The sequence below is a fragment of the Biomphalaria glabrata genome, chromosome 4, assembly GCF_947242115.1.
Source record: "Biomphalaria glabrata chromosome 4, xgBioGlab47.1, whole genome shotgun sequence".
NCBI classification, from domain to species: Eukaryota; Metazoa; Mollusca; class Gastropoda; family Planorbidae; genus Biomphalaria; species Biomphalaria glabrata.
In genome coordinates, this window is record NC_074714.1 from 28,579,048 (window position 1) to 28,603,359 (window position 24,312).

The 24,312-nt window shown below is 36.4% G+C and overlaps 1 protein-coding gene across 2 annotated transcripts in view; it reads left to right on the forward strand.

Moving 5' to 3' along the window:
• Nucleotides 1-4,210: 4,210 nt before the first annotated feature.
• LOC106080300 (uncharacterized) overlaps nt 4,211-24,312 on the forward strand; it is a 32,100-nt gene continuing 11,998 nt past the window's right edge. Inside the window, exon 1 of one of the 2 annotated variants that reach the window (XM_056026180.1) lies at nt 4,211-4,420. In XM_056026180.1, the coding sequence (XP_055882155.1) occupies nt 4,405-4,420 (16 nt within the window). In that variant the 5' untranslated portion in view covers nt 4,211-4,404. Of the gene's footprint in view, nt 4,421-20,534; nt 20,816-24,312 lie in introns of those variants that run through there. The other variant, XM_056026179.1, reaches the window with a different exon arrangement.

The window sequence follows — 24,312 nt, forward strand, 5'->3', positions numbered from 1 at the left end:
CGAGGGGACGTATGCAGCAATACAACGTCGGTAATCCCTTCGAAAGAATAGCGATCGATGTAGCCGGACCGTTTCCTGAGTCCCAGAGAGGAAACAGGTACGTTCTAGTGGCAATCGACTATTTTACTAAGTGGCCTGAGGCGTATGCGATACCAAACCAAGAAGCCACCACCATAGCGGAAACACTTGTAGAAAATTGGATCAGCCGATTCGGTGCTCCCATAGAGTTACACTCCGACCAGGGCCGAAACTTCGAATCCAAGATCTTCCAAGAGATGTGCCAGGTACTCGGCATCGAGAAGACACGCACAACCCCTCTTCACCCCCAGTCAGACGGGATGGTAGAACAATTTAACCGAACACTGGAACAACACCTGTCGAAAGTCGTCGATGATCGCCAAGATGACTGGGACACCTATATACCAATGTTCCTTATGGCATATAGAGGATCGATTCACAGCACCACTGGTTACACTCCAGCAAAGATGTTGTTCGGCCGAGAGCTGCAACTACCATGTGACTTGCTATTCGGGATCCCGGGAAATGTGCCAGCCTCTTCAACAGACTATGTCGCAAATCTCCGAAAACGGATGGAGAAAACTCACGCTCTTGCCCGCAGGAACACTAAGATCAGCAGTGACCAGGTGAAGACAAGGTACGACAAACGGGCCAATGCCGCTGGGTTTCAGGAGAACGATCTGGTGTGGCTTTACAACCCACAAAGACGAAAAGGCAAGTCCCCAAAGCTTCAAAAGGACTGGGAAGGACCCTACCGAGTGATAAAAAGAATCAACGATGTTGTGTATCGAATACAGAAGAGCCCAAGGTCGAAACTGAAGTCGTCCATATGGACAGACTCAACAAGTACTATGGTGAAGCTGGATCTGCCCGGGACGGACAGATCTAAGGAGGGGGCAGTGTTATAAACCTGGTGGCGGCACAGATGGGGGTAGTGGTGTGTTTGTAGTCAGCCGACGCAAATCGCCCCAGGCCAGCGCTAGACGAGCGGTCAACCGTGACGAGTTACGACGATCGGCCGAAACGAGTATCAACATGATGGTTCGGGAAGGATCGACGTCGTGAACAGAGCTCAGGAGTGTCACGAGGAATGTAGTCATCTGACCACCCAGAATGGTCGAGCGACGCCAGCAGGGACCCTATATAAAGAGCGAAGGTATCAGAGGCCAGTCAGTCACAACGTCCCGATCTACAGTTCGTTACAACGGCTCAGTACAAGTCCGAGGCGAGACAGAGAGAGACCAGTGCAAGAGTTGACACGGCGGAGAGATATTTGTACAGTCTTGTGTTACGTGCTGCCAATTGTACAGTATTGGCTGTTATTTATTGACATTAAACTGTTACGTTATTTTGAAGCCCAGAGTTGTCAAGTCCTTTAAGTTGGTGGTGTCTGGTGCAGTTTGCAGAGAGCCTGGGTAGCGAGATTCGTAACAGTATAAAACAAAATATTTAATTACCAATAATTAATTGGAGGCATGGTGGCTGAATGGTAAAGCGATTGGCTTCTGAACCGGTCCCGGGTTCAAATCCTGGTGAAGACTGGGATGTTTTAATTTCGGGATCTTTGGGCGCCTATACTTCCACCCACTGGCGGATTCAGAACTTTAGAGTGGGGGGGGGGGGGCGATTTTTTTCCAAACCCTAACCCTAACGCCCAGTAAACCCTAACCCTATGCATAAACGTGCGTACATATATATGACAATAAAATAAGACTGTTTCTCAATCTTCGGCGAAAAAAAACAGACATGTTGAGGCCTTTCTCTTGCAAGATTGGGGGTCTGGAGAGCGCCAAAAGCTTTTTCTTGCATTTTCAATGCAGAAACGCATTCTCCTGACATCTACAGCTCATTATTTATCAGTGGGTTCCAAAAGCGTTTTCTTGCATTTTTTACTGCAGAAACGCATTCTCCTGACTTCGCCCGACGCCAAAAGCGTTTTCTTGCATTCTTCACTGCAGAAACGCATTCTCTTGACATCAAAAGCTCATTATTTATTAGTGGGGTTCGGGGCGAGGCCCCGACGCCAAAAGCGTTTTCTTGCATTCTTCACTGCAGAAACGCATTCTCCTGACCTACAGCTCATTATTCATCTTATTATAAAGGACCTTTTGAAAAATGTTGGAAAATATTCTAATATGAATTTATAGTCCCTTAATACATTGCAAATAAAACCGATTTGTTCTTTGAAAAGATAAGGTTCCCTACATATTTAGATTAAGGCTTTGAGGATCGCCGACAAAAAAAAATTATTCGATAAATAATATGCAATAAAATTCAAGCATAAATTGTGAGTTATAGTCCTAAATTTATTTAACTAGAAAAATATGAGATAGAGTAAAGGTTGGAAAAAGGCGACTAGGAATACATTGTCTGGCTTTAGAACTCATCTCAACCGTGACTCTTATATTGAAAAATTTCGGTTGAATTTTAACTTTTCCAAAGCAAAGTCTTTCTTAAAATAGTTATGATAAATTCATGTGAAATTACACAAACTCTGTCTGGAAAGGGAAGGGCGGTAGAATGATTGCATTTTGCATTAAAGAATATTGGTTGGGCGACTCGATATAAGAATTTACTTTATAGCATATTGTAATAACTTAAGTGAGGCAACTCAACGAGGACATAGACGTTTATTTACACTGAGACATGACAAACACAAAGGGGCATCTGCCTTGAGCACAGCATCTCCATATTGGCTCTCTACTTGGGCGGAAATCGTTAGTCTCTTCTGTCAACATCCGACTTGTCTGGTCACTGATAGTGCGCACCTTCTTTCTGCACTATTTTGGATGGTGGTGCGCATGGCAAAGTCATAACAATATATTTAAATTATATTAGTGACAGATTTTTTTAATTTTGTAATTTCTTACTATAATACAAAAAGAAAAAGTATTGGTTTGTCTAATAGGGGGAAGGTGAATTCCACCTGTTTCTGTTATATAGATATTCGACTAATTTTGTTCACATACGATGATTTCTCCATAAAAGTAGGACCGCCCCCCCCCCCACTCAAAGGGTTTAGATGGGAAGGGCAGTAGATGTATTCGCTCCCCCCCCCCACCAATCGGCCAACAGGTGAACGACATAATATAAAGACCGGTTAAAATACTAATAACAAGTTTTATAATCATATAGATATTTAACTGATTCTGTTAGCAAGCTGTGATTTCTACAAATAAATAGGACCGCCCCCCCACTCGAAAGTTTATGGTGAGGGGGGGGGCGGATTGATCCCATCGCCCCCTCCCGACCCTACCAAATCGGCCAACATACTAGAAAGGGGGGGGCGAAATAATCTAAAAATATGTTGAAATATAAATAATTAGTATATATTATTAACATAAGTAATAAATTCGTATACAAATTGTATGAATTCTATACTAAAATTCGTCCGCCCCCGGCTGACTGGGGGGGGGGGGGCGATCGCCCCTACCGCCCCCCCCCCTGGATCCGCCAGTGCTTCCACCCAGCTCTAACGGGTACCTGACATTAGTTGGGGAAAAGGTAAAGGCGGTTGGTCGTTGCGCTGGCCATATGACACCCTTGTTTACCGTTGGCCACAGAAACAGATGACCTTTACATCATCTGCCATATAAAACACAATTTCTGAAAGGGGAACTAATTAACTGACCCATTGGTTAATTTTTGTATTATTGGTTTATGTTTTGATAGGTTAATACATAATTGTGTAAAGTTTCAACTTGATCCAAGAATAGGTGTGGGAGAATTAAAGTTCTAAAATTTTTACCAGACAGAGTTCATATAAGCTTTGTAAAAATTACGTGTTAGGATTAAGCTTTACATTTCTAGATACAGCTTTATTTGTATAAAAAAATGTCCCATATACACACTTCTATTTTTTTTTTGTTTCGTTAGATATGTAAATAAAATACGTTTGCTATGCATTTCTCATAGCTTATCTTAAACCAACATAACCTATCTTATACCAAAACACAGCCTTATCTTCTAGCCCAATATTATGACAATATACAAAACACTATGTTTACTAAGAGACTAAGACTAAGACTAAGACTGCTTTATTGATCCTTACGGAAATTTGTTGTGATTACTAGAAACTAGAAAAATTAGCAGATGATTTAAAATACATTTACAAAAATAATAATTACACATTTTGAGAACCTCTTTTTATCAGCGCTATTAAACATTGGAATTAGGGTCGATTGTATCAAAGCAGTGTGTAGGGCTGTAGGCTGTGTGTCGTTGTGACCTAGTTAAAAAAAAACAAACATTAATAACCTGTACTTCTTGTATTTTTTTTTTACCTGAAGCGAGATAACTCCCAAGACAGACAAATCTTGTTTCGATATCGCCTACCTTATTGGGCCATTAGACAGAGCTTAGGTGATCTGCTTACTGAAAGTTAACATGATCGCCAAATTTAGTAAGTAGCATTACACTTGTGGGGATTACATTTTTTTAAATTTATTTTCTTCATCAACTATTACTTATTTAGTTAATGTACTATCACCATTTGTCATCACTATGTAACATACTTTATGGTCTTCAAAAGAAAATATTAGGTGACTTTGCTCTTACAATTCGTAAACGTATCTACACTCTAGAAGTAAATATCGCGGACCTGTTTTAATTTTGTGGAATATTCGGTGTTGACATAAAAATTGAACTATTGGCGTGTCATGTGTGATGATTTGCCTGATAAAACTTCATTAAGCTATCTCTCCAAAGGCGTTGTTTAGATGTGTGACTCCGTAGTGTTTTAAACTGACCGTTTTGTCCGATTTTCCCACTGATTATTTTCATTCACCCTAAGCAGCAAACTAAAATACAAAATTACACAATTTGCTGTTGATGAATTTTTCTATAAAACTGAACGAATGTCTACCCATAGGTTACTTGAAGAAAAAAACAACCACCCTAGTGCTGACTCAATGACCAATGTCTTTTGCAATTATATTATTTACAATTCAAGCTCACTCACATGTACTGACTTTACTATATCTTATTTCAAAGTATGAGAATAATCAAATCTAATATTTTGAAATTTCTCTTGAAATAAAATTACTTCCTTTTTTTTTTGTTATTCATGAAGCCTCATTAATCAAACAATATTTGTTGGAAATGGCTGGTGGAAATATTTTTTTGGTGTCATCAAATGTGGAAAGTTTTATATTCTTCCTTTCAACCACATCTCCTCTCTCTATTAAGCTACTGTTCATGAAACATAATAGAAGTATCCACTGTATACAACTAGTTTCAACGTAGCATTAATGCTAATTATATAAAAAAATATAACATTGAATAGTCAAAATATTTTTTTACAAAGCTTATATCAACTCACTCTGTCTGTCTGGTAAAAAATTTGTATACGTTATTTTTCCGACGCCCAATATTGGATCAAGCTGAAAATTTTGCACACTTATTTCTTTTACCTGACAACACAAGAATCAATAAAAACAAAATAAACCAATTAGTTAATAAACTAATTAATTAATTATTTTGTTTGGTATCTTGAACAAGAGAAAGAAATTGTAGTTGACTGAAGCATCCGTAAACGCTGTCAAAATATGAGCATTACTAACATGCTTCTTTACTTTGCTCATTATATAGGGGATAGCCCTATATAATGATTCCTTCACATTTGGTTCTTGAACATTTGTATTTTGGGTAAAAGTACCTTTAGGGGTTATGAATAGATCTATTACGGAAATATGTAAATGTTGGAGGCTTACTGGGAGCTACGAATTAAAAAATTACGATCTGCATTGATGTTTGGTTATATTAACATGTGCGATAGAAAACTGTGATCGACATTTCTAGCACGCACTTCACTGCGGTTGTTGGTTTTTCTTGCTTTCTTTATAAACGGGAACTCTGTTTGTGAATTTCTATGTTTGGTGTATGACATCCATCACCCTGTCATCGACTTGAACAGAAAGAAAAGCTAAGCCTAGGAATACTGTATGCTGGAATTGATGCGGAACAACACTCCAAGAGTCGATAGGAAATGTGCTGATGTCAGTTTCTGAGAAGAAGGCATGATGCTGTCAAGTAAAATCACTACTCATGCCCCTAACACAAGAGTTTGCTTGGCAGTGAACATGAAATATGGATCGAGAAGAAATTGGTTACTTTAAAGTTATTATTTAGATTTTAGAAAGATTTTCAAATAAAAGATTGACATTTATCAATTTTTTTTTATGAAAAGCGTGATAGACGGGACTGTAACTACTAAGTCGGGAACGTATCTAAATTTGAGTATATATAGATATATTAATTCTAGATCTAGCTTCGATACTATGCTGTTAATATACCAAAACATCTAAAATTGCTCTGCTGATATATATAGCATTTAGGTTTTATTTAGGTCTAAAAGTATTCTCATATATTATAGGTTATTTAATTTGTTTTCAAATTAAAATTAACGCCAAATGATTTTTTGAAATTCTATTACCTTAGATGAGTAAAAAAAAATCTAGAGCTCAATATTCCTTCCCAATTGGTGGATCCTATGGGGGCGGCCTCTGAGTTTGTGCGATAACACTATTTCTTTTTTGGAATATTGTTTATTTTTTTGTTTGTTTGCACTTCCAATGAGACAGCCCGAATTTTAACAAGCCCTCTAACATACTTTTAAACTTGTAATTTCTAGTATCTGTACAATTGAACGGCCCGCTCATTCTTTCTTTCTTTCTCTCTCCTCTTTCTCTCTATCTATTCCTCTTCTTCTCTCTCCTTTTTTTTCCTTTTTCACCCTCTATCTCCCTCCCCTCCCCTTCTCTCTCTCTCTCTCGACTCCCTCCACCTTTTTTCCCCACCCTGCGCATTCTAATTCTCTCCCATTTAGACTTTTAACTTGAATTGGAGCGGTCAGCTATTTCTCTCTTGGTCTTTCCATATCTTCCTCTTTCGCCTTATATCTCTCTCTCTATCTCTTCCCCTCTCTTCTTCTCTATCCTCTACTCTCTCTCTCTCTTTCTGTGGAACTCTTTTTTTGCACGCATATAGTCATTGTCTCTTTCCCTACAAAATTTTCTAATTTTGCTTCCCAACAAATAATTTTGACTTGAATTAAAACTATTAATATGCCCTAAGGTATTGGTGTCTTCGAGAGAAAAAAAAAATGAAAATATTAATTTGCTTTTCTTAGTTGTTTTTACCATACCTCTATTCAACTCAACTCGTACCTTCGTGGAAACAAAAATCTTCTTGGTTGGTGGGCTCAAAACCTGGGTGGACACGGATCTTGGCAAAAATTCCAGTTTGACCGTTATAATTTTTCAAAGTATAAAAATACATTTAAATTTGGCTAGAAAACTAGAAAATATATATATTGAACGGACTATATGTTTTTGTTTTTCCTCATTCATTAAAGAGTTTCAGAATTTAATTTTGCGCATGGGGAAGCATTAGTTATTAAGAGAAAATAATTGCACTATTAGTTATATTTTTTATTGTTTTAAAGTGTCCACAATGGCGAGTTACGCACCATCATAGACATAAATATTTATGTCTACATAAATATTTATGTCTATGCGCACCATATAATTAATTTCATTTTGTTGTAAGGAAGTCTTCTAAACTTTTGTATTTATGGTTTATATTTAGACTGCGGCCATTTGGGGAAATACCGAAAAAAAAAAGTTGACTAAAAAGCCTGTGTTTTGTTTCGCATATTGAGGGGTTCATGCTGCGAATCAATCAAAACTGTTGCTTAGCAAGCTTGCGAATCTGTTTGGCAGTTGCACAGATCTCATTGTATATAAATCAATCAGTCAGCGGTATTTTACAAATATGTATATACAGATTGAAACTGAGATGAAACGAATTGTATATTTATTCCTTATATATACTAGCCGGGTATGAAGCGCGGTCTGCGGGCAGTAGTTTGGGTATTAATGATCTACTGGATTGAATTTAGATCTATGTCAAAAATGGAGAATGTTCCATCACATTTTAGCCACGAAAATAAAAGTAGAGTATGATAATCGGTTTACCTGTTCAGCCGACATATTCATCTATACTATAAAGTAGAAAGTAAGGTCTATGTATGTATGTCCCGCATAGAAAAAAAACTGTTTGACCAATCTTGATAAAACTTGGTCGTTCCGACCATAAACAATGCCCAGGCTTTCATCTCACTTATTCAAAGCCAAAACCCCAAAAAAAAAACAACTGGAGAGTACTCCTTCTTCTGGCAAGGCAAAGCCGAAAGTGAAGTAAGGGAACATGGCGTTGGTTTTGCAGTTAAGAACACACTGCTGAACACAGTAGAGCTGAAGTGCAACGGTTCAGAAAGACTCCTATCACTACGCATTAACACATCTATTGGACATGTGACTTTGATCTGTGCCTACGCTCCTACTGAGTTCCACACCAGAGGCCAAAGATATGTTTTATGACAACCTTTCGTCAGCTCTTAGCGAGATCCCAACTACGGAACAGGTTATCATCCTCGGCGACCTCAATGCACGCGTTGGATCTGACAACTCTGCATGGGACAACTGTATTGGGCGTTTTGGTGTCGGAAAAGTAAATGAAAATGGACAAAGGCTCCTCGAGGTTTGCTCACTACACTCCCTCTGCGTCACTAATACCTATTTCAAGACTAGACCGCAGCACAGAGTATCTTGGCAGCACCCTCGCTACAAACACTGGCACCAACTATACCTATTCATGGTAAGTCAAAAGTGATTAAAATTTGTCAAGCTTACCAGGTCCTATCACAGTGCAGACTGCGACACAGATCACTCCTTGGTTTGTTCTAAGATCAATCTTCTCCCCAAAAAAATCCACCATACCAAGCAGATTGGAAGACCCCAATCGGATGTAAGCAAGATGTGTCACCCTGATCTCCAGATACAGTTTGCGGAATCTTTTGAACGCGAGTATAAAAATATCTCTGAAAATACAGCAACTGAAAAATGGGAACACCTCAAGTCCACCATACAAAAGACTTCCCTGGAAATCTTTGGAAGAAAAATTACAAAACAAAATGATTGGTTTGACTCTAAAGCAGCTATTTTAGCACCTGTCATCAGAGCAAAGAGAGATGCATTCGCTACTTACAAGGCAAAACCTACCCAACGCAACCTGTTAAACCTGAAAGAAGCTAGAGCCAATGCACAGAGGACAACAAGGATCTGTGCCAATGAATACTGGGTAGAGCTCAGTGAGAGTATTCAGCTCGCAGTCCAAGTGGACAACATAAGAGGGATGTACGAAGGAATCAAAAAGGCTCTCGGACCCTCCCAAAACACCTCTGAAATCAACCACTGGAAAAATTATCACAGACAAGTGCCAACAAATGCACAGATGGGTTGAGCATTACTCTGAGCTCTACGCCACAACAAGCTCAGTCTCTGACTCAGCCCTTAAGGCCATCAGACAATTACCCACAATGAACGAGCTAGATGAAACACCCACCCTTTCAGAGCTCAACAAAGCCATAGACAACATTGCTGCCCGCAAAGCATCCGGATGCGATGGTATCCCCCCAGATCTTCTAAAACAATGCAAATCTACTCTTATCCAACCTTTACACGAACGGCTTTATCAATGTTGTCAAGAAGGTGCTGTGCCACAAGACCTGCGGATGCTAAAATCATTACACTGTATAACAACAAAGGTGACAGAAGCGACTGCAACAATTACAGGGGAATCTCCCTCCTAAGTATTGTAGGCAAAGTCTTTGCTCGAGTGATACTTCCCAGGCTACAAAAACTCGCTGATCGGGTCTATCCAGAATCACAATGCGGCTTTCGCTCAGGGAGATCCACGATTGACATGATTTTCTCCATCCACCAACTCCAGGAAAAGTACATGGATGTAATAAAACGTGACCTCAAATCAGTGAACATCAATACTGACAATTGGGAAGACATAGCTCTAGACCGCAACAGGTGGAGAGAGACAGTGACCAAGAAAGCTATGGACAGTGAAAGTACATGGATCTCAGCCCAGGAAGAAAAACGCACAATCCGAAAAACGGCCAGCTCCTCTACCACCGAAGCAAAAGCCACCTTAACCTGCGCTATCTGTGGACGGGAGTGTCTCTCCAAAATAGGGCTCCACAGCCACATGAGGAAGTGTGCTCTGAGATGAACCATAGTCGCCCTACGACTGAAGGAGGCCAATGAAATGAAGACTACTATGGTATTAAAATTTTTAGATTCTAGATTGAATCTACATAAAATTAAACTAACAATGTTATATTAACAGTTACATATGCATTCTTTTTTATATATAGAAATACTAGCCCGCGGGTCGTAACTTGCGTTTTACTGATACAGTCACTGGTATAGTGTATTAGAAACAATTAAACAAAATAATAATGTTAAAAGTAAAGCTAATGTGAATGTAAAAATGGTATGAATGGAGATATTAAAATAGCTAATCGACATATATACATTTTTTAAATAAAATCATTTGCTTGTAGGCCTATATATATTTAAATCTAGTACTAGAGTCTAGATACTATTATAATAGATGTAGATTTATATATTACAAGAGTGAATTCAAGGTCTCAATAAGCTTATTAATTATTGTATGTTGGTATATTTAATATCCTCATATAGGGCCTCATCTTGTCTGTCCAATCATAGTGTGTTTAGATAACGCATGTTAAGATTATCGCGACACATGAATGGAACTATTAAAATGTATGTCAAAGCGGCTAAAGACACATTTCGCAGCTATAGTGAACGAATTTATGTAAAATTGTTTTTAAAACACAAATTTGAAGGTTAATTTTATTTATAATGAAATGAATATACTATATTTTGTACGTTCATGTGTTAAAGTAAAAATTAGTCGACCTAGGGTTCGAAAGATTTTAAGTTCTGCGCATGCGTAACCTTTCGATCTTTTGTAATGAAAGAAGCGCACGACGAATGAGACTATAAAATACGTCAGGACGTCGAAATTCATAGATATAATGAACGAATTTATGAAACACAAATTTGAAGTTTAATATTTTATTAAATAATGGAATCAATGTACTATCCTTCGACAAAGTAAAAAACTATCTATGCAAATATAGTTCTTAAAATTAGATCTAGATCCTTTCGGTCTTGTCTCATGTAAACGTGGCTATATGACCTAGATCTATGTAATAGTAATACTTTCATAGAGTTGATCAACTTTTTTTTGAGTGTCTTAAGCTTGATTAGGCTACTTTACATACCTTACTCTTCCAGGTAGTACCCAAGAAGGAACATTTATGCCAAGTTTTATCAAGATTGTTAAAATGGTTTTGATTTCTATCCGGAACATACATCAACACGCTTTACTTTATGATATATATATATATATATATATTGTAACGGATCTCATTATCCAGGCTCTCTGAAAACTGCACCACCAACTTAAAGAACTTGACAACTCAGGGCTCCAAACATAACACTTTAATGTTCGATAAATTACAGCCATTACTGTGCAATCGGCAACACGTAACACAGGCTGTACAAATATCTCTCCGTGAACACCGTACCGCCGTATCAACTCTTGCACTGGCCTCTCCGCCTCGTGCCGGGCTTGCACTGGGTTCAACTGTTCAGGACTGACTTAACAAAGTGGGCTCCTTTTGTCGGACTCGATCGCAGACCAAGATCAAGACGCCGTTCGTCTTGACTAAACTTAACAGTACTCCGCACTGAACCATCGTAACGCGCCGTACAGACCCACAATGCTGAACCACTCTGAACTGTGCTGTAGTCGACCGGACTGTAGTGAACCGGGCTGTAGTGAACCGTGTTCTGAACCGCACCTGACTGTGACTAGCCTACTAGCCTTCCAGAACCGGACGGAACATCGCTCAACCCTTCTAGTAATCACATGAAGTCATCCCTCGTGACGCTCCTGAGCACTATTCACACAACTCTGATCTTTCCCGAACTGTTTTGGCTGACCGTCGTAGCTCGTCACGGTTGACCAAGGAACATTTCTGCCAATTTTTATCAAGATTGGTCAAACGGTTTCGATTTCTATTCGGCACATACACACATGCATACATACATACATACATACATACATACATACATACATAAATACGCCTTACTTTCTACTTTATAATATACTAGCCTGACATTACCCGCGGCCTGCGGGTCTAAGTTTGTGTTTACTAATCTAGTGGATTGGATTTAGATGTATGTTAAACTTAGCTAATGATCCTTTCAAGTTTTTTTCTCTTTTGCTACGAAAATAAAATTAGTTTTGTGAAAATGGGTTTACCCGAAGCCGATACATTCATATCTATTAAAAACGAAAAGAGCGATAGCTTTGTTAAATGAATGGGATTATAAAGTGAACAATTAAACGAAATAATTTTTAGTACGCGATTCATGAATGAATATAGGCCTATCTCAACTCGGCTTCGCAGCTTTCGTAAACGAATGTATTAAAAATGCTTTAGAAAACCAAATTTAAATGTTAATTTAATCAAAATATGAAATGAAACATTAGTATGTTCATGTGTTAAAGTATAAAACTATCTGTGCGAAGAGAAGTTAAATCATCTTAAGAGTTGAATTAGAGTTTTAGATCTAGGGATGGCAAGATGTGTAACATTACGGTATTGTCTAATGAAAGAATGTTCGTCAGGAAATCTGTAGTCACAGATATAAGGAACTAATTTATGTAAAAAAATGGTTTTGAAACACAAATTTGAAGGTTAATTTTATTATATAAAGAAATCAATGGACCTTCTTTTGTTATTTTCATGTGTCAAAGAAAAAAACTATCTGCGCAAAGTGTATTTCTTAAAATTATATCTAGATCTAAATCCTTTCGATCTTTTCTCATGTCAACGTAAACAAAGCCTAGATCCATAAATACTATAGCTTTAATAGAGTCGGACAACTTTATTTTTTTTTTAGGGTCTTAAGTTTGTTTTAGGGCTACAATACATACACTACGGTCTAAGTTAGTACCCAAGGAACATTTCTGCTAAGTTTGATCAAGATTGGTCAAACGGTTTTGATTTCTATTCATCACATACATAAATACATAAATACATACATACATACATACATACATACATACATACATACATACATACATACATACATACATACATACATACATACATACATACATACATACATACATACATAAATACATACATACATACATACATACATACATACGCCTCACATTCTACTTTATAGTATAGAAGATATATATGCTTGAAAACAAGTTGGTTTTCTATTTCAGTACAACAAATAAACTTAGATCCATAAAGACACATCCGTATTCAACATGTTAATATCAATATACCAAATACTAGACACATGCCCAGTTCTATATAAAACTCATTATCTTTTGCTTATGTTTTGTTAGTAAAATTAACAACGATGTTTCTGGCTTTAATCAGATGTTTTTATTTTGTTGCTTTTGTAGTTTAAATGCGTTTTCAGTTGACTTATTGTTTTTTTAACTATACGCTGTGTGAACAGGAATTTTATTTATTCATTGGCTTTTGGAATCTCCTGGCTTTTACATAGAAAAATATGTAAAAGGAGATAAATTTTAAAAGTTTCGTGCCCCTGACCAATATGGCGGTTTGATTAAATTTAGTGACTAAGATAAGCAATGTTTTCGTTTTTTTTAGCGGCCCCCATAAGGGGAAAAAGCCGCTATTAGGTTTGTGCAAAATGTCCGTCTGTCCGTCTGTCCGTCTGTCACACTCAGATCTCGAAAACTAGAAGAGATATGAAAAATATTATTTCATCATTAAATCCGGCTTGAAAAGTTTAGGTGCAACGGCTACTTTTGGTTTTCTAAAAGCAAACCGTTTAATTTATAAAATTAATTATGCAAGCGATTTTTTCATAAAAATACACCAATTCTAAAACAATTACGTAAATGTAAGGGAGGCAATGTTACAATATGCTAACAAAGATGGACAATTTTTGTGTATTTTCAGTATCACTAAGTCAAATATATTTTTAAAATGTACAGGAAATGTTTACAACAAATACAAATAATAGTTAAAGACGTTTTTTCTGGTTAACTAGCTGCTAAAATTAAAAGAAAACATTTCTGTTTGTTTATAAAGGCTAATAATGCACTTTGTATGTAAATATCACGCACATTTTTTTAAATGGACTTTTTATGCAGCGATTTTCTTGCAGTAGCGTAACGTCGCAACATGATCAGGTGCTAAACCAATTCCTTAAACTTTTTTTAAAAATCAGATTTTATTTATTTTTTGTTTAGTGCCCCCATCCGAATAAAAGAAGCTTATTTTTGTGCGTTTTGTCTGTTGGTCGGTCTGTCCGTCACGATTAGATTTAAAAAACTAGATTTCTAAAAGCTATTGAAAATCTGATTTACCCTTTAATGTTCCTCCCATAACATCTCAATAGTTTTAAGTATCTAAAATTGATTGTTCCGGATTTTTTTGTGCAAAACTAATCAACGCCAACAAATGTTTGTTTGCTCTTCTAACTTATATTACATTCAATTGCCATGCTTAAACGTTGCAAAAACACATTATCAATAATATGTTGTTCCGTTTTTTATATAATAGCATATTAATGCTAAATCATAATCTCTATACTGACTTATATTTCATTAAGTGTAAAAATGTTCCGGATATTGTTTTATAAAACATGAATTATGCCTAATGATTGTTTGAAATCGCATAAGGCTTTTAAAAAAAGTAATTTACTAGAATTGATTACTGAAAATTACTTTTTAGACATTTAATTTTCTTGTAAAACATAACATAGAAGTTTTGTAATCGATAAAGAAAGTTCCGGATTTTGTTTCTTACAAATCGTCGCCAGAAATTTCCGAATTTATTTAAAAATCTACTAACGCCAAATAATTATTTGAACTCCCTCTTCTAATTAATAAACAAATAATCTTCTCATTTACGAAATAATGTTTTTACGGATTTTTATGAAAAATTATTTAACTCACTACTCTCTTACAGTACATTTAACTTTCTACCTAAAACATTAAAAAATCTAATTATCGTTAATATTATGTTCCGATTTTTAAGGAAAACAGAATCCAAACACCAAAGTAAGGTATGAAAATCGAGACCATCCAAAAAATTTAATCAACGGTATTACATTTATCTGAAATTCTCTTTTTCTTTTACTATTTATACAAACATCCGGAACAATCTATTATATAAACTTTTCAATTGTGTTCATACCTAAAAATTATTGCGATGTTTTGAAACGTAAAATAAAGGTTAATCAATTTTTAATAACTTTTAGTTGTTTTTTTTTATATCAAGATAATGGACAGACCGACTGACAGACAAAACGCAAAAACAATGTGGCTTTGATCCTTTTTAAATAATATCTATTAGAACTCAGTGCACCAATGTCTATGAACCCTCGTTAAATATCTCGTGTAAATAAAGACATTTTTTTTTATGGTACCGGTACTAGCCTATTGTGAGGTAATGGAATTTTTTTTCTTTGACGTCATATGAATGGACTCTTTAAATGTAATGTTAAAAGAACGCACTCGGTGCACCAATGTCTATTAACCCTCGAAAAAATTGCTTGTATTAATGAAAACATATTTTAGTCTAACTAAGCCGTGTGACGTGTTTTTTTTTTCCTTTGACGTCACATGGAATGAATTCTTTAAATGAAATGCTAAAAGAACGCACTCGGTGCACCAATGTCTATGAACACTCGAGAAATGGCTCGTGTTGATAAAGGTGATTTTTAGTCTAGCTAGGCCTTGTGACGTAGTGTTTTTTTTTCCTTTGACGTCATATGGAATGAATTCTTTAAATGAAATGCTAAAAGAACGCACTCGGTGCACCAATGTCTATGAACACTCGATAAAAGGCTCGTAATGATGAAGGCGATTTTTATTCTAGCTAGGCCGTGTGACGTAGTGTTTTTTTTCCTTTGACGTCATATAGAATGAATTCTTTAAATGAAATGCTTAAAGAACGCACTCGGTGCACCAAAGTCTATGAACACTCGATAAATGGCTCTTATAGATGAAGGCGATTTTTAGTCTAGCTAGCCCGTGTGACGTAGTGTTTTTTTTCCCTCTGACGTTATATGGAATTAATTCTTCAAATGAAATGAAAAAAGAACTCGGTATCGTAATGTTTATTAAGCCTCGTTATGTGACTCGCGTTTAAAAAAGGAATGATATCTTGATTTAGATCTAATCTAGATTTTTTAAACTAGATCTAGATTTTTATTACAGTATATCTAGATCTGGATTTATATTCTAATTAAAATTATTTTAGAGTCTAGATCTAGAATTTCTAGATCTAGTTTAGACTAAAATAGACTAGATTAAGATGTAGAATTTCAATTTCTAAACTTAAAGTGTAAAAAAAAAGTGTAGATTTTCATTTCCAAACGTTTTGATCAATATTGTAATGTTTTAATATACTAAAACTAATCTACTATTTTTTTTATTAAATTTAAATTTAAATTTACGGCAAATGAATCTTTGAAACATTATTACTTTTGACCATCGGATGGCTGCCTGGTCGTGCGGTTTGCGCGCTGGACTGTCGTTCAGATTTATGGATGGCCCAGGGTTCAAACCCTGCCCGCTCCCATCCCCCGTCGTCCTGCGGGAGGTTTGGACTAGGAAGTAATTATCTTCAACTTTGAAGGAACATCCGAAACGTGTAAAACATTTTACATCAAAATTAAATCACCTCTTGAATATTATTTGCGAATATGCAGATCCGACTGGGATCCGACTTCGACGGGGGCCGCCTCTGAGTTTGTGTAACACAAACTCTCTTTGTAATCTTGTTTTTTATTAAAATTATAACTAAATTTATTAAACAACTATTTAAATAAAAACAAAACAACTTAATATTATTGTACCGTCTGTATCACAAAGATAAGAAGATAAGATAGTCTTCCTTAATATGATTTTCCAACTTTTAAACATTAAATATTCAGAGTGTCACTTATGACCAGTTGTGTCTATTCTGATTCTAAATCTAGTATTTCTAACTGTAATTTAATATTTCTATTATAATGTAAGTCACTCTGAGAGTAAAAATTAATAATAATTGAATTAAATAACATTTTGAGCCAGACTGGATCTTCATTCTTCATCATCAAATTCCATTTCAGTAAGGGCTTGAGAGGCTCAAATCCTCTCTTGCAAAAGCCCTGAACAGAAACCTTGCTGTTTTGCGTAGTGCGTACTAGATCTCGATATAATTCTTTGACTTCTAAATATAGTATCTCCATCTCATACTGAAAGACCTACTAGAATCTACCATGTCTAAAAAACTATTACTACTTAGCATAGTTTCCCAAAAACAGATTAAAGAAAAATTAAGCTAATCCAAAATTTGAAATCTGATAATTTGATAATAATACTACCCGGTGCTATACTGTTTACCACAGACGTTAAAAACTAGATATCTATAAGTTTAACTAGCACTAGTATAACTTATCAACCAGCATGAAATTGCTGTGGCTTTTTATTTTAATTCTTAATGATGATGATGACCTAATAACACCTAAAAAGATAGCAAAACAAGGACCTACCGGAATAAAATTTGGCCTGGATGAGCTGAAAGACCCCCAAATAGATGCCATATTCGAGACACAAATAGGAGGACGCTATGCAGCCCTGGAAGTACTAAAGAAGCTCCGCTCACCCAAAAAAAAAAACAACTACTTGGGTAACAGAGGATATACTCCAACTCTGTGACAAGCGACAGGAGCTCAAAAGGAATAAATAAATCCCAAATAAGTCCCACGAATACAAAAGTGTTAACACACGGAGGATTCTAAAGAAAATGAAAGAAACGAAGACGAAGTGGATAGAGAATGTGTCAAGAAATTGAGCAGAGACTGGACAGGAAAGCCAAAAAAAAAAAGCGTACCAACTGGTAAAGGACCTCACTACCTCAAAGCATGGAAAAACTAACACAATACAAGACGAAAAAAAACTATAGATGTTTAACGGAAGAAAAGGATATGATAAGAAGATGAACAGAATACTGTTCAGAGTTATACAACTTTGAAATCTCAGGAGATCCAGAACTACTAAATGTCCCGGCAGTATCCAACATCGACAAAATATTCTTCGTTCGGAAGTAGCATTAGCAGTGAACGCTCTGAAAAAGGGACAATCAGACAGAGTTGACAACTAGCTGACTTCATGATGCGCATAGACAAGACTTCCGCAAAATATATAGAAAAGACGAAGCTCCGAATTTAGGACTTCATTTCATACGTTTATAAAAGAGACGTATCTTTGGCTCCAAAGTCAGTCCATAAGTTTAAAGCTTATGCTTAGCCTATTTTTGTGAATGTATTATTGAATACATGTTTCGAATGTTCCTTCAGAATTGAAGATAGTTTACTTCCTAGTCCAAACCTCCCGCAGGACAACGGGGGATGGGAGCGGGCAGGGTTTGAACCCGTGACCATCGATAAATCCAAACGACAGTACAGCGCACAAACCGCACGACCAGGCAGCCATCAATAAGTGAATAGGAAGTATAAAGTGTATGATATGATATATATATATATATTGTGTGTGTTAATGTTGTAATGATTTTTAATTGAAGGATTAAAATATTTTATTTCATAAAAAGGAATCTGATATTTTTCTCACCCAAATAAAGATATCGGTATACATTTGGATATTGAGAATTCAACAGAAGCGTAACTAGGAGATACAAGAAGGTGCATCATTAGCAGAGGGACTTCAAAAGGTCTTCAAGGCATGGATCTTCAAAATTTTCTAAATTATTTGTTTTAAATCAATATGTTGGGAAAAAATAGCTAAAAATTGTCACATTATAATGTGCTACTTATTTCGTCTCTTGGTCTAAATTATAAAATACGGAAATGCTTTTCTTTTAGTTCTACTGTGAGACTTGGCAATTTTAAGTTGTAATTACCGTGCTGTTTCCATTAATAAGTGAATGTATCAAATATAGGAAACGGACTTTCAGTCACAGCGTTATTATTTACAAATCTGATTCTAGTTTATAATTCAGTAAACAGTCTATGAGTGAAATTGTTAGACCAGCGTTCAATAACACAATACAACTATATATACATATATACATTACACCCATATTTATATATATACTAATACATATCCAGTCCCTTCATTTTTTCGGACGTTTTTTATACCCTAGAATATTTTTTCTGTAGTTAGTGGAACGGCCTTAGACACACCTCCCTTGCCAGCTAAAGGGTCTGGGGGATTGCTGTGAGTTCCACCACCGTAGTCCCGCACCAAGCATAATTTCCTTTATTTGATACCAAAAAAATTGCAAATTCTGCGGTATCTATAGTGCAATATCTTGGTACTCTTCTATTAAAATTTGTAGTTCAAATATCAATTATGTTATTCACTGCACTTTCTTAATGGACGCCATTGGCTAGTAGAAAAACAAATCAATGTAAAATGTGTTATTTGAGGTAGGATTGAACCTCAAATGAATGTAGTTTGCTTTAGTTTTTCTTTTAGTCCTGTGACTTGAATTCTCGTTGATTTACTTTATTAATGGGTTCCAGCTTCTTAAATAAAAAACTCTTTAGCTAGGCTCAAAAGGTATCAATAGTTTTATTGCAGTTGAGGAGCTTAACCGTAACCACCCTGGGCTAATTTTATGGAATTTAGAGATGGTAGTTTCCCTTAACGTTGTTATTGGCGGCGGGATTCAAACTCACCCCCACCCCCTTCTATTTAGTTTTGTATCAAATTGGAGTGAGGAGGTTAATTTCAAAACCCATTGGCTAGTAGAAAAACTCGAAACCCTCTGGAGAGGGGCTTTAAACACAAAACCTCATGGTTACGCTCCTGAAATTTGGTGACTATTTTTTTTTTTCATTTTTTTTATTGAAGAGGGGGCTTTAACCTTAAAACAAACTAATAACCCTCTGGAGGGTGGTTTCAAACTCAAATGCCTACTCTTATAGAATGTTGTGACTGAAGTTTACTGTCGTTGTTTTTTTTATTTTTATTGATGAAAAGGTTTTTAAACTTAAAACTCAATTGACAACGTCGGGGCTACTAAAATCTCCTCTTCTATAAAAAAAAGTTAAAGCAAAACGACAGTCAAACAATTTCACCCAACTAGCGGCGGGGGGGAGGGGGTTGAACCCCGACCCCCCGACAACGCCCATGCTTAGATTAAACTCCAGCCCATATTACTTCTCTCTCTCTCTCTCTCTCTCTCTCTCTCTCTCTCTCTCTCGTAACCGTTAGTGAATATGTATATGTATATATATATATATATATATATATATCAACTATAGGGAATCTTGTAATTTGATAAGAATCAGCCTAAATTAAAAACATGTACTGGATGTGTGTAATAACAATGGCTCGTTGCGTTGTATAAGTCTTTATAAATTCTCTCTAATGAGACAGTGTAATTTATGAGACAGTAGAGCACTAAACATTTACAGAATCTACACCTATTATTACAAAATCGATAACCTGGCCATAAGACTAGTACCAAACACCTTTGAAGCCATGTTTTCAAATCATTCTCTGGTCCAGTTTTCAGAGTGTGCCGTGCTTCAGCTACAACTGAAGTTTTCCAACCTATGGTCACACATCGCTGAATTCCTAGTACCAGCAGCGTACAGAAATTGCTTTCCTTTGCATTATTGATTTGATCGTTTTGATCCAAATGATTTGGTCCATGGTAGAGTTGTTTCTTTGGAAATGATTACATTAGACTTTCATATATATTTCATATTCTATTCTACTAAGGATACACACACATAAAGCTAGATGTTCAGTTTTTGTAATTCACTTTAGGAGTTTCAAGGAATAATGCGTCTCCAAATTACAGACTGTAAACCGTGTCTCGTACTTCGGTGTAAGTGAAACATCTGTTTGTGTGTTGTCTTTAATTGATATGCTTGTTTCTTTGTGTTATGGGTATATTACACCTCCTTAAAAACATGCAGTTAGCCTTGTGTAAAAAAATCTTTACTGAAATAGTTTCATAGATTCTTCATTTGCTTTCAAATGGATAGTTTAGTTTCATCAGAATGTTTATAGAGTTCAACGCTCTTAACTCAACAATGGAACAAATCGAATAAAATCGATACTTTTATTTATATAGCCTAATTAATTTTTAAAATATTTCTTTATTTGTAATACCAATTAAGCTATCTATTTAAAAGAGCTTTCAAGCTAATATTTGCTTAGATTTATATTTTAAAAAAAACTAACAGAGAAAAAAAAAAGAAAAATCGATATAGGAAAATGTGTTAGAAATGAATGAAGACATTGTCTTGACGTCTTGCAGGTCTAGGGCCTAATAGTGTGCATATGTGAAAGAACGTCTGAAACGAACATAAGTTATGTGAACCCTTTCGGCAATCCCGTTTTCTTTAATACTGCTTCTGGCAGTGATTCGTCGAAAATATTCAATCTAATTGTCGTGCGATAGCTTATCTCTATGACCTTGCTAATGTTTTCTTCGAGAATAATTTATTAACAGCTTTGAACTCAACTCAACAAGTTACAAAATTAAAAAAACAGAGTTAGTATGACACATTCAGTGATGTAGACATATCTATAGCTCGTCCTGTATGACACATTCAGTGATGTAGACATACCTATAGCTCGTCCTGTAAGAGACATTCAGTGATGTAGACATACCTATAGCTCGTCCTGTATGACACATTCAGTGATGTAGACATACCTATAGCTCGTCCTGTATGAGACATTCAGTGATGTAGACATATCTATAGTTCGTCCTGTATGACACATCCAGTGATATAGATATATATATATATTGTCGTGTGAACGATTTGTCGTGAACAAGTTGACGGTGAACGAATTGTGGAACCGGACAAGGGACATTACTGCTAGTTCAAACAAATATGACATGTGTTATGGTCATGTGATCGAAATCCTTCACGGATGAGAGACAGTGTGTAAGAGAGAGGCAGTTCAAGACAGGACAGTGAGGAGACCGGGACTGTGTGTCGGTCATGAAGTCGGTCCTGGCGGAGTCCTCAAGTAAAACGTACGAGTCCAGGAAGAGACAGTACGGTGGTGTACAGTGTAGCATTTTTAGTTGTTGATTATGTTGCGAATTGTCTAGTATTAACTGTTATCTATTTGACCATTATTAAAGTACCAGATTATTTGGGGCTCTTATTGTCAGGTTCTTGTGTTAATGTGTGTTTAGCAGTGTTTACAGAAGGACTGATAGAGAAGATCGTAACAATATGTATGCTCGAAGTAGGATAACAGTTTCGGCATCCGATCGTGTTGTGGCATCGACTCGGCGAGTAATTCAAAGGAATCACTAATGTGTTCTTCACTTACCTAGGCCAAAGCCGAAAGACTTCTAACCATGCCACGTAACTCGTTACAACTGCCATAGTCGCTTTTCATACCCAATTCATTGACTTTACGTAATACAGCTTGACAGAGGTGAAAATAACATCCCGTTAATCTGCATGTCTGAAACTTCTCTTGAAAAGTTGTCATGGCGGCTTTCTCGAAGTCTCTAACAATAATTTCTGGTGTTACGTTTGGTACAAGTTTTTTAATTGCTTCCAGCAATCTATCATACATAACTCTGGTTTTGTCCTGAAGCAAGCAGTACAACACTGATGGAATCACACCCTGAGCGTATTGAAAGTGAATTGTGTAGAGTTGATAAAATAAAAAGGGGACAACTTTAAAAGTACCATCGACAAACCAACATTTGCTACGTCCGAGCCATTCTAGTAACTGTCGGTCACCGAAAACTAGAAATCGATTATTTTCGCTTTTCTCCAAGGAGTCGTATAATAGAAACTCTTTGTACACTGCTGGTACCTCAAAGTTAGCCTCAGCCGGAAGAGATGGCCAAGCTCTACCAATGTCTTTGTTTCTGAGTCGTTCACGATGTCGTCTGAGAGTCCTGCTTATAAAACTTTTTCTGGGCACAGCCATCAGAACAGGAGGGGGTAAGTCGACGATTACAGCCTGACAAGCCCCCGGCATTGCCGTGGTTTCCGACATCTTCTCCTTCATTTTTTCTACTGCGTTCTTTGCAATGGCTTTATCTCTGTTACATTCATGATTGTGAGTAGATGATTGCTTGATTACATCATCTTGGGCAGTAACTAATGTTACCGGGCATTTGTGTGTTTGATATTTGTTACATCTCCAGTTCATCTCTCCGTTTAACGCCTTCTTCTTGAGCCAGAATTCATATCCTTCATAAAATAGAAGAGATCTGCCTTTACTACTTAATGTGAACTCTAGAGGCATTTCTCAACAGTTCGGTGAGCCAGGCAATGAAATAGAGAACTGCTGATCACTTATAAACCTAAAAAACGATGCTGTGTAGTGGAAAAAATAGATCAGATCGACGCTACTGGCAGAGAGAGAGAGAGAAAGAGTCACACCTTAATTATACATGAAAGATTATTTCCAACGAGCACTCAATTAATTAATTTTAAGGCTATAGGAACCTCATCATGACGGAAATATAGTATAAACAGGTATTTATTTTCACATAAATATAGGCCCACCAGTTTTGATATCTAAAGTGAATATCAATAAATAAATAGATCTAAACAAGGATGGTCGAAAGGCCTGGACCCTTCTGCACCGGCTAGCAGGAAAGAAACAAATAACAAACCCCCAACCTATAAAAGGCACTGACGACATAATAACAGAAAACCTTAAAAAGGCTGAAACCTTCAATAAATATTTTGCCAGCATTAACAAGTCAAAGCCAAGAAAACAACTCGACCAGGCCTTCAGTAATATCTTAAAGAAAGAAGAAAAAGCTCCAACAGTCAACTGTCAGATCTTTGACACTCCCTTCACTCTACATGAGCTCAATACTGCCCTAAAAAGCCTCAAGTCATGAAAATCCCCTGGACCCGATAAAATAACAAATGAAATGATTCGGGGACTAGGACCACAGGCCCAAAACTGTATACTTAACTTTATCAACCATACATGGAAAACTGGAGACATACCACAGCAAACATAATACCCATTTTAAAGAAAAATAAACCACCTGGAGACCCAAAAAGTTATAGACCAATATCTCTAACATCCAACATTGGCAAAATGGCAGAAAAAATGATCAATAACCGACTTTATTGGTGGCTAGAAAGTACTTGCTCACTCCACAATGCACAAACTGGCTTCAGGAAAGCAAGTAGAACAGAAGACCACCTCTTTCGTTTTATCCAGGACACAGTAGAAGGGTTTCATGAAAACAAGCACACTACAGCAGTATTTATAGATTTGCAGCAAGCCTATGATAGAATGTGGAGAAAAGGTCTATTTTTGAAGATGAAAATAAATGGGCATCCATGGAAAAATGTACAGCTGGATCAGGGCATTCTT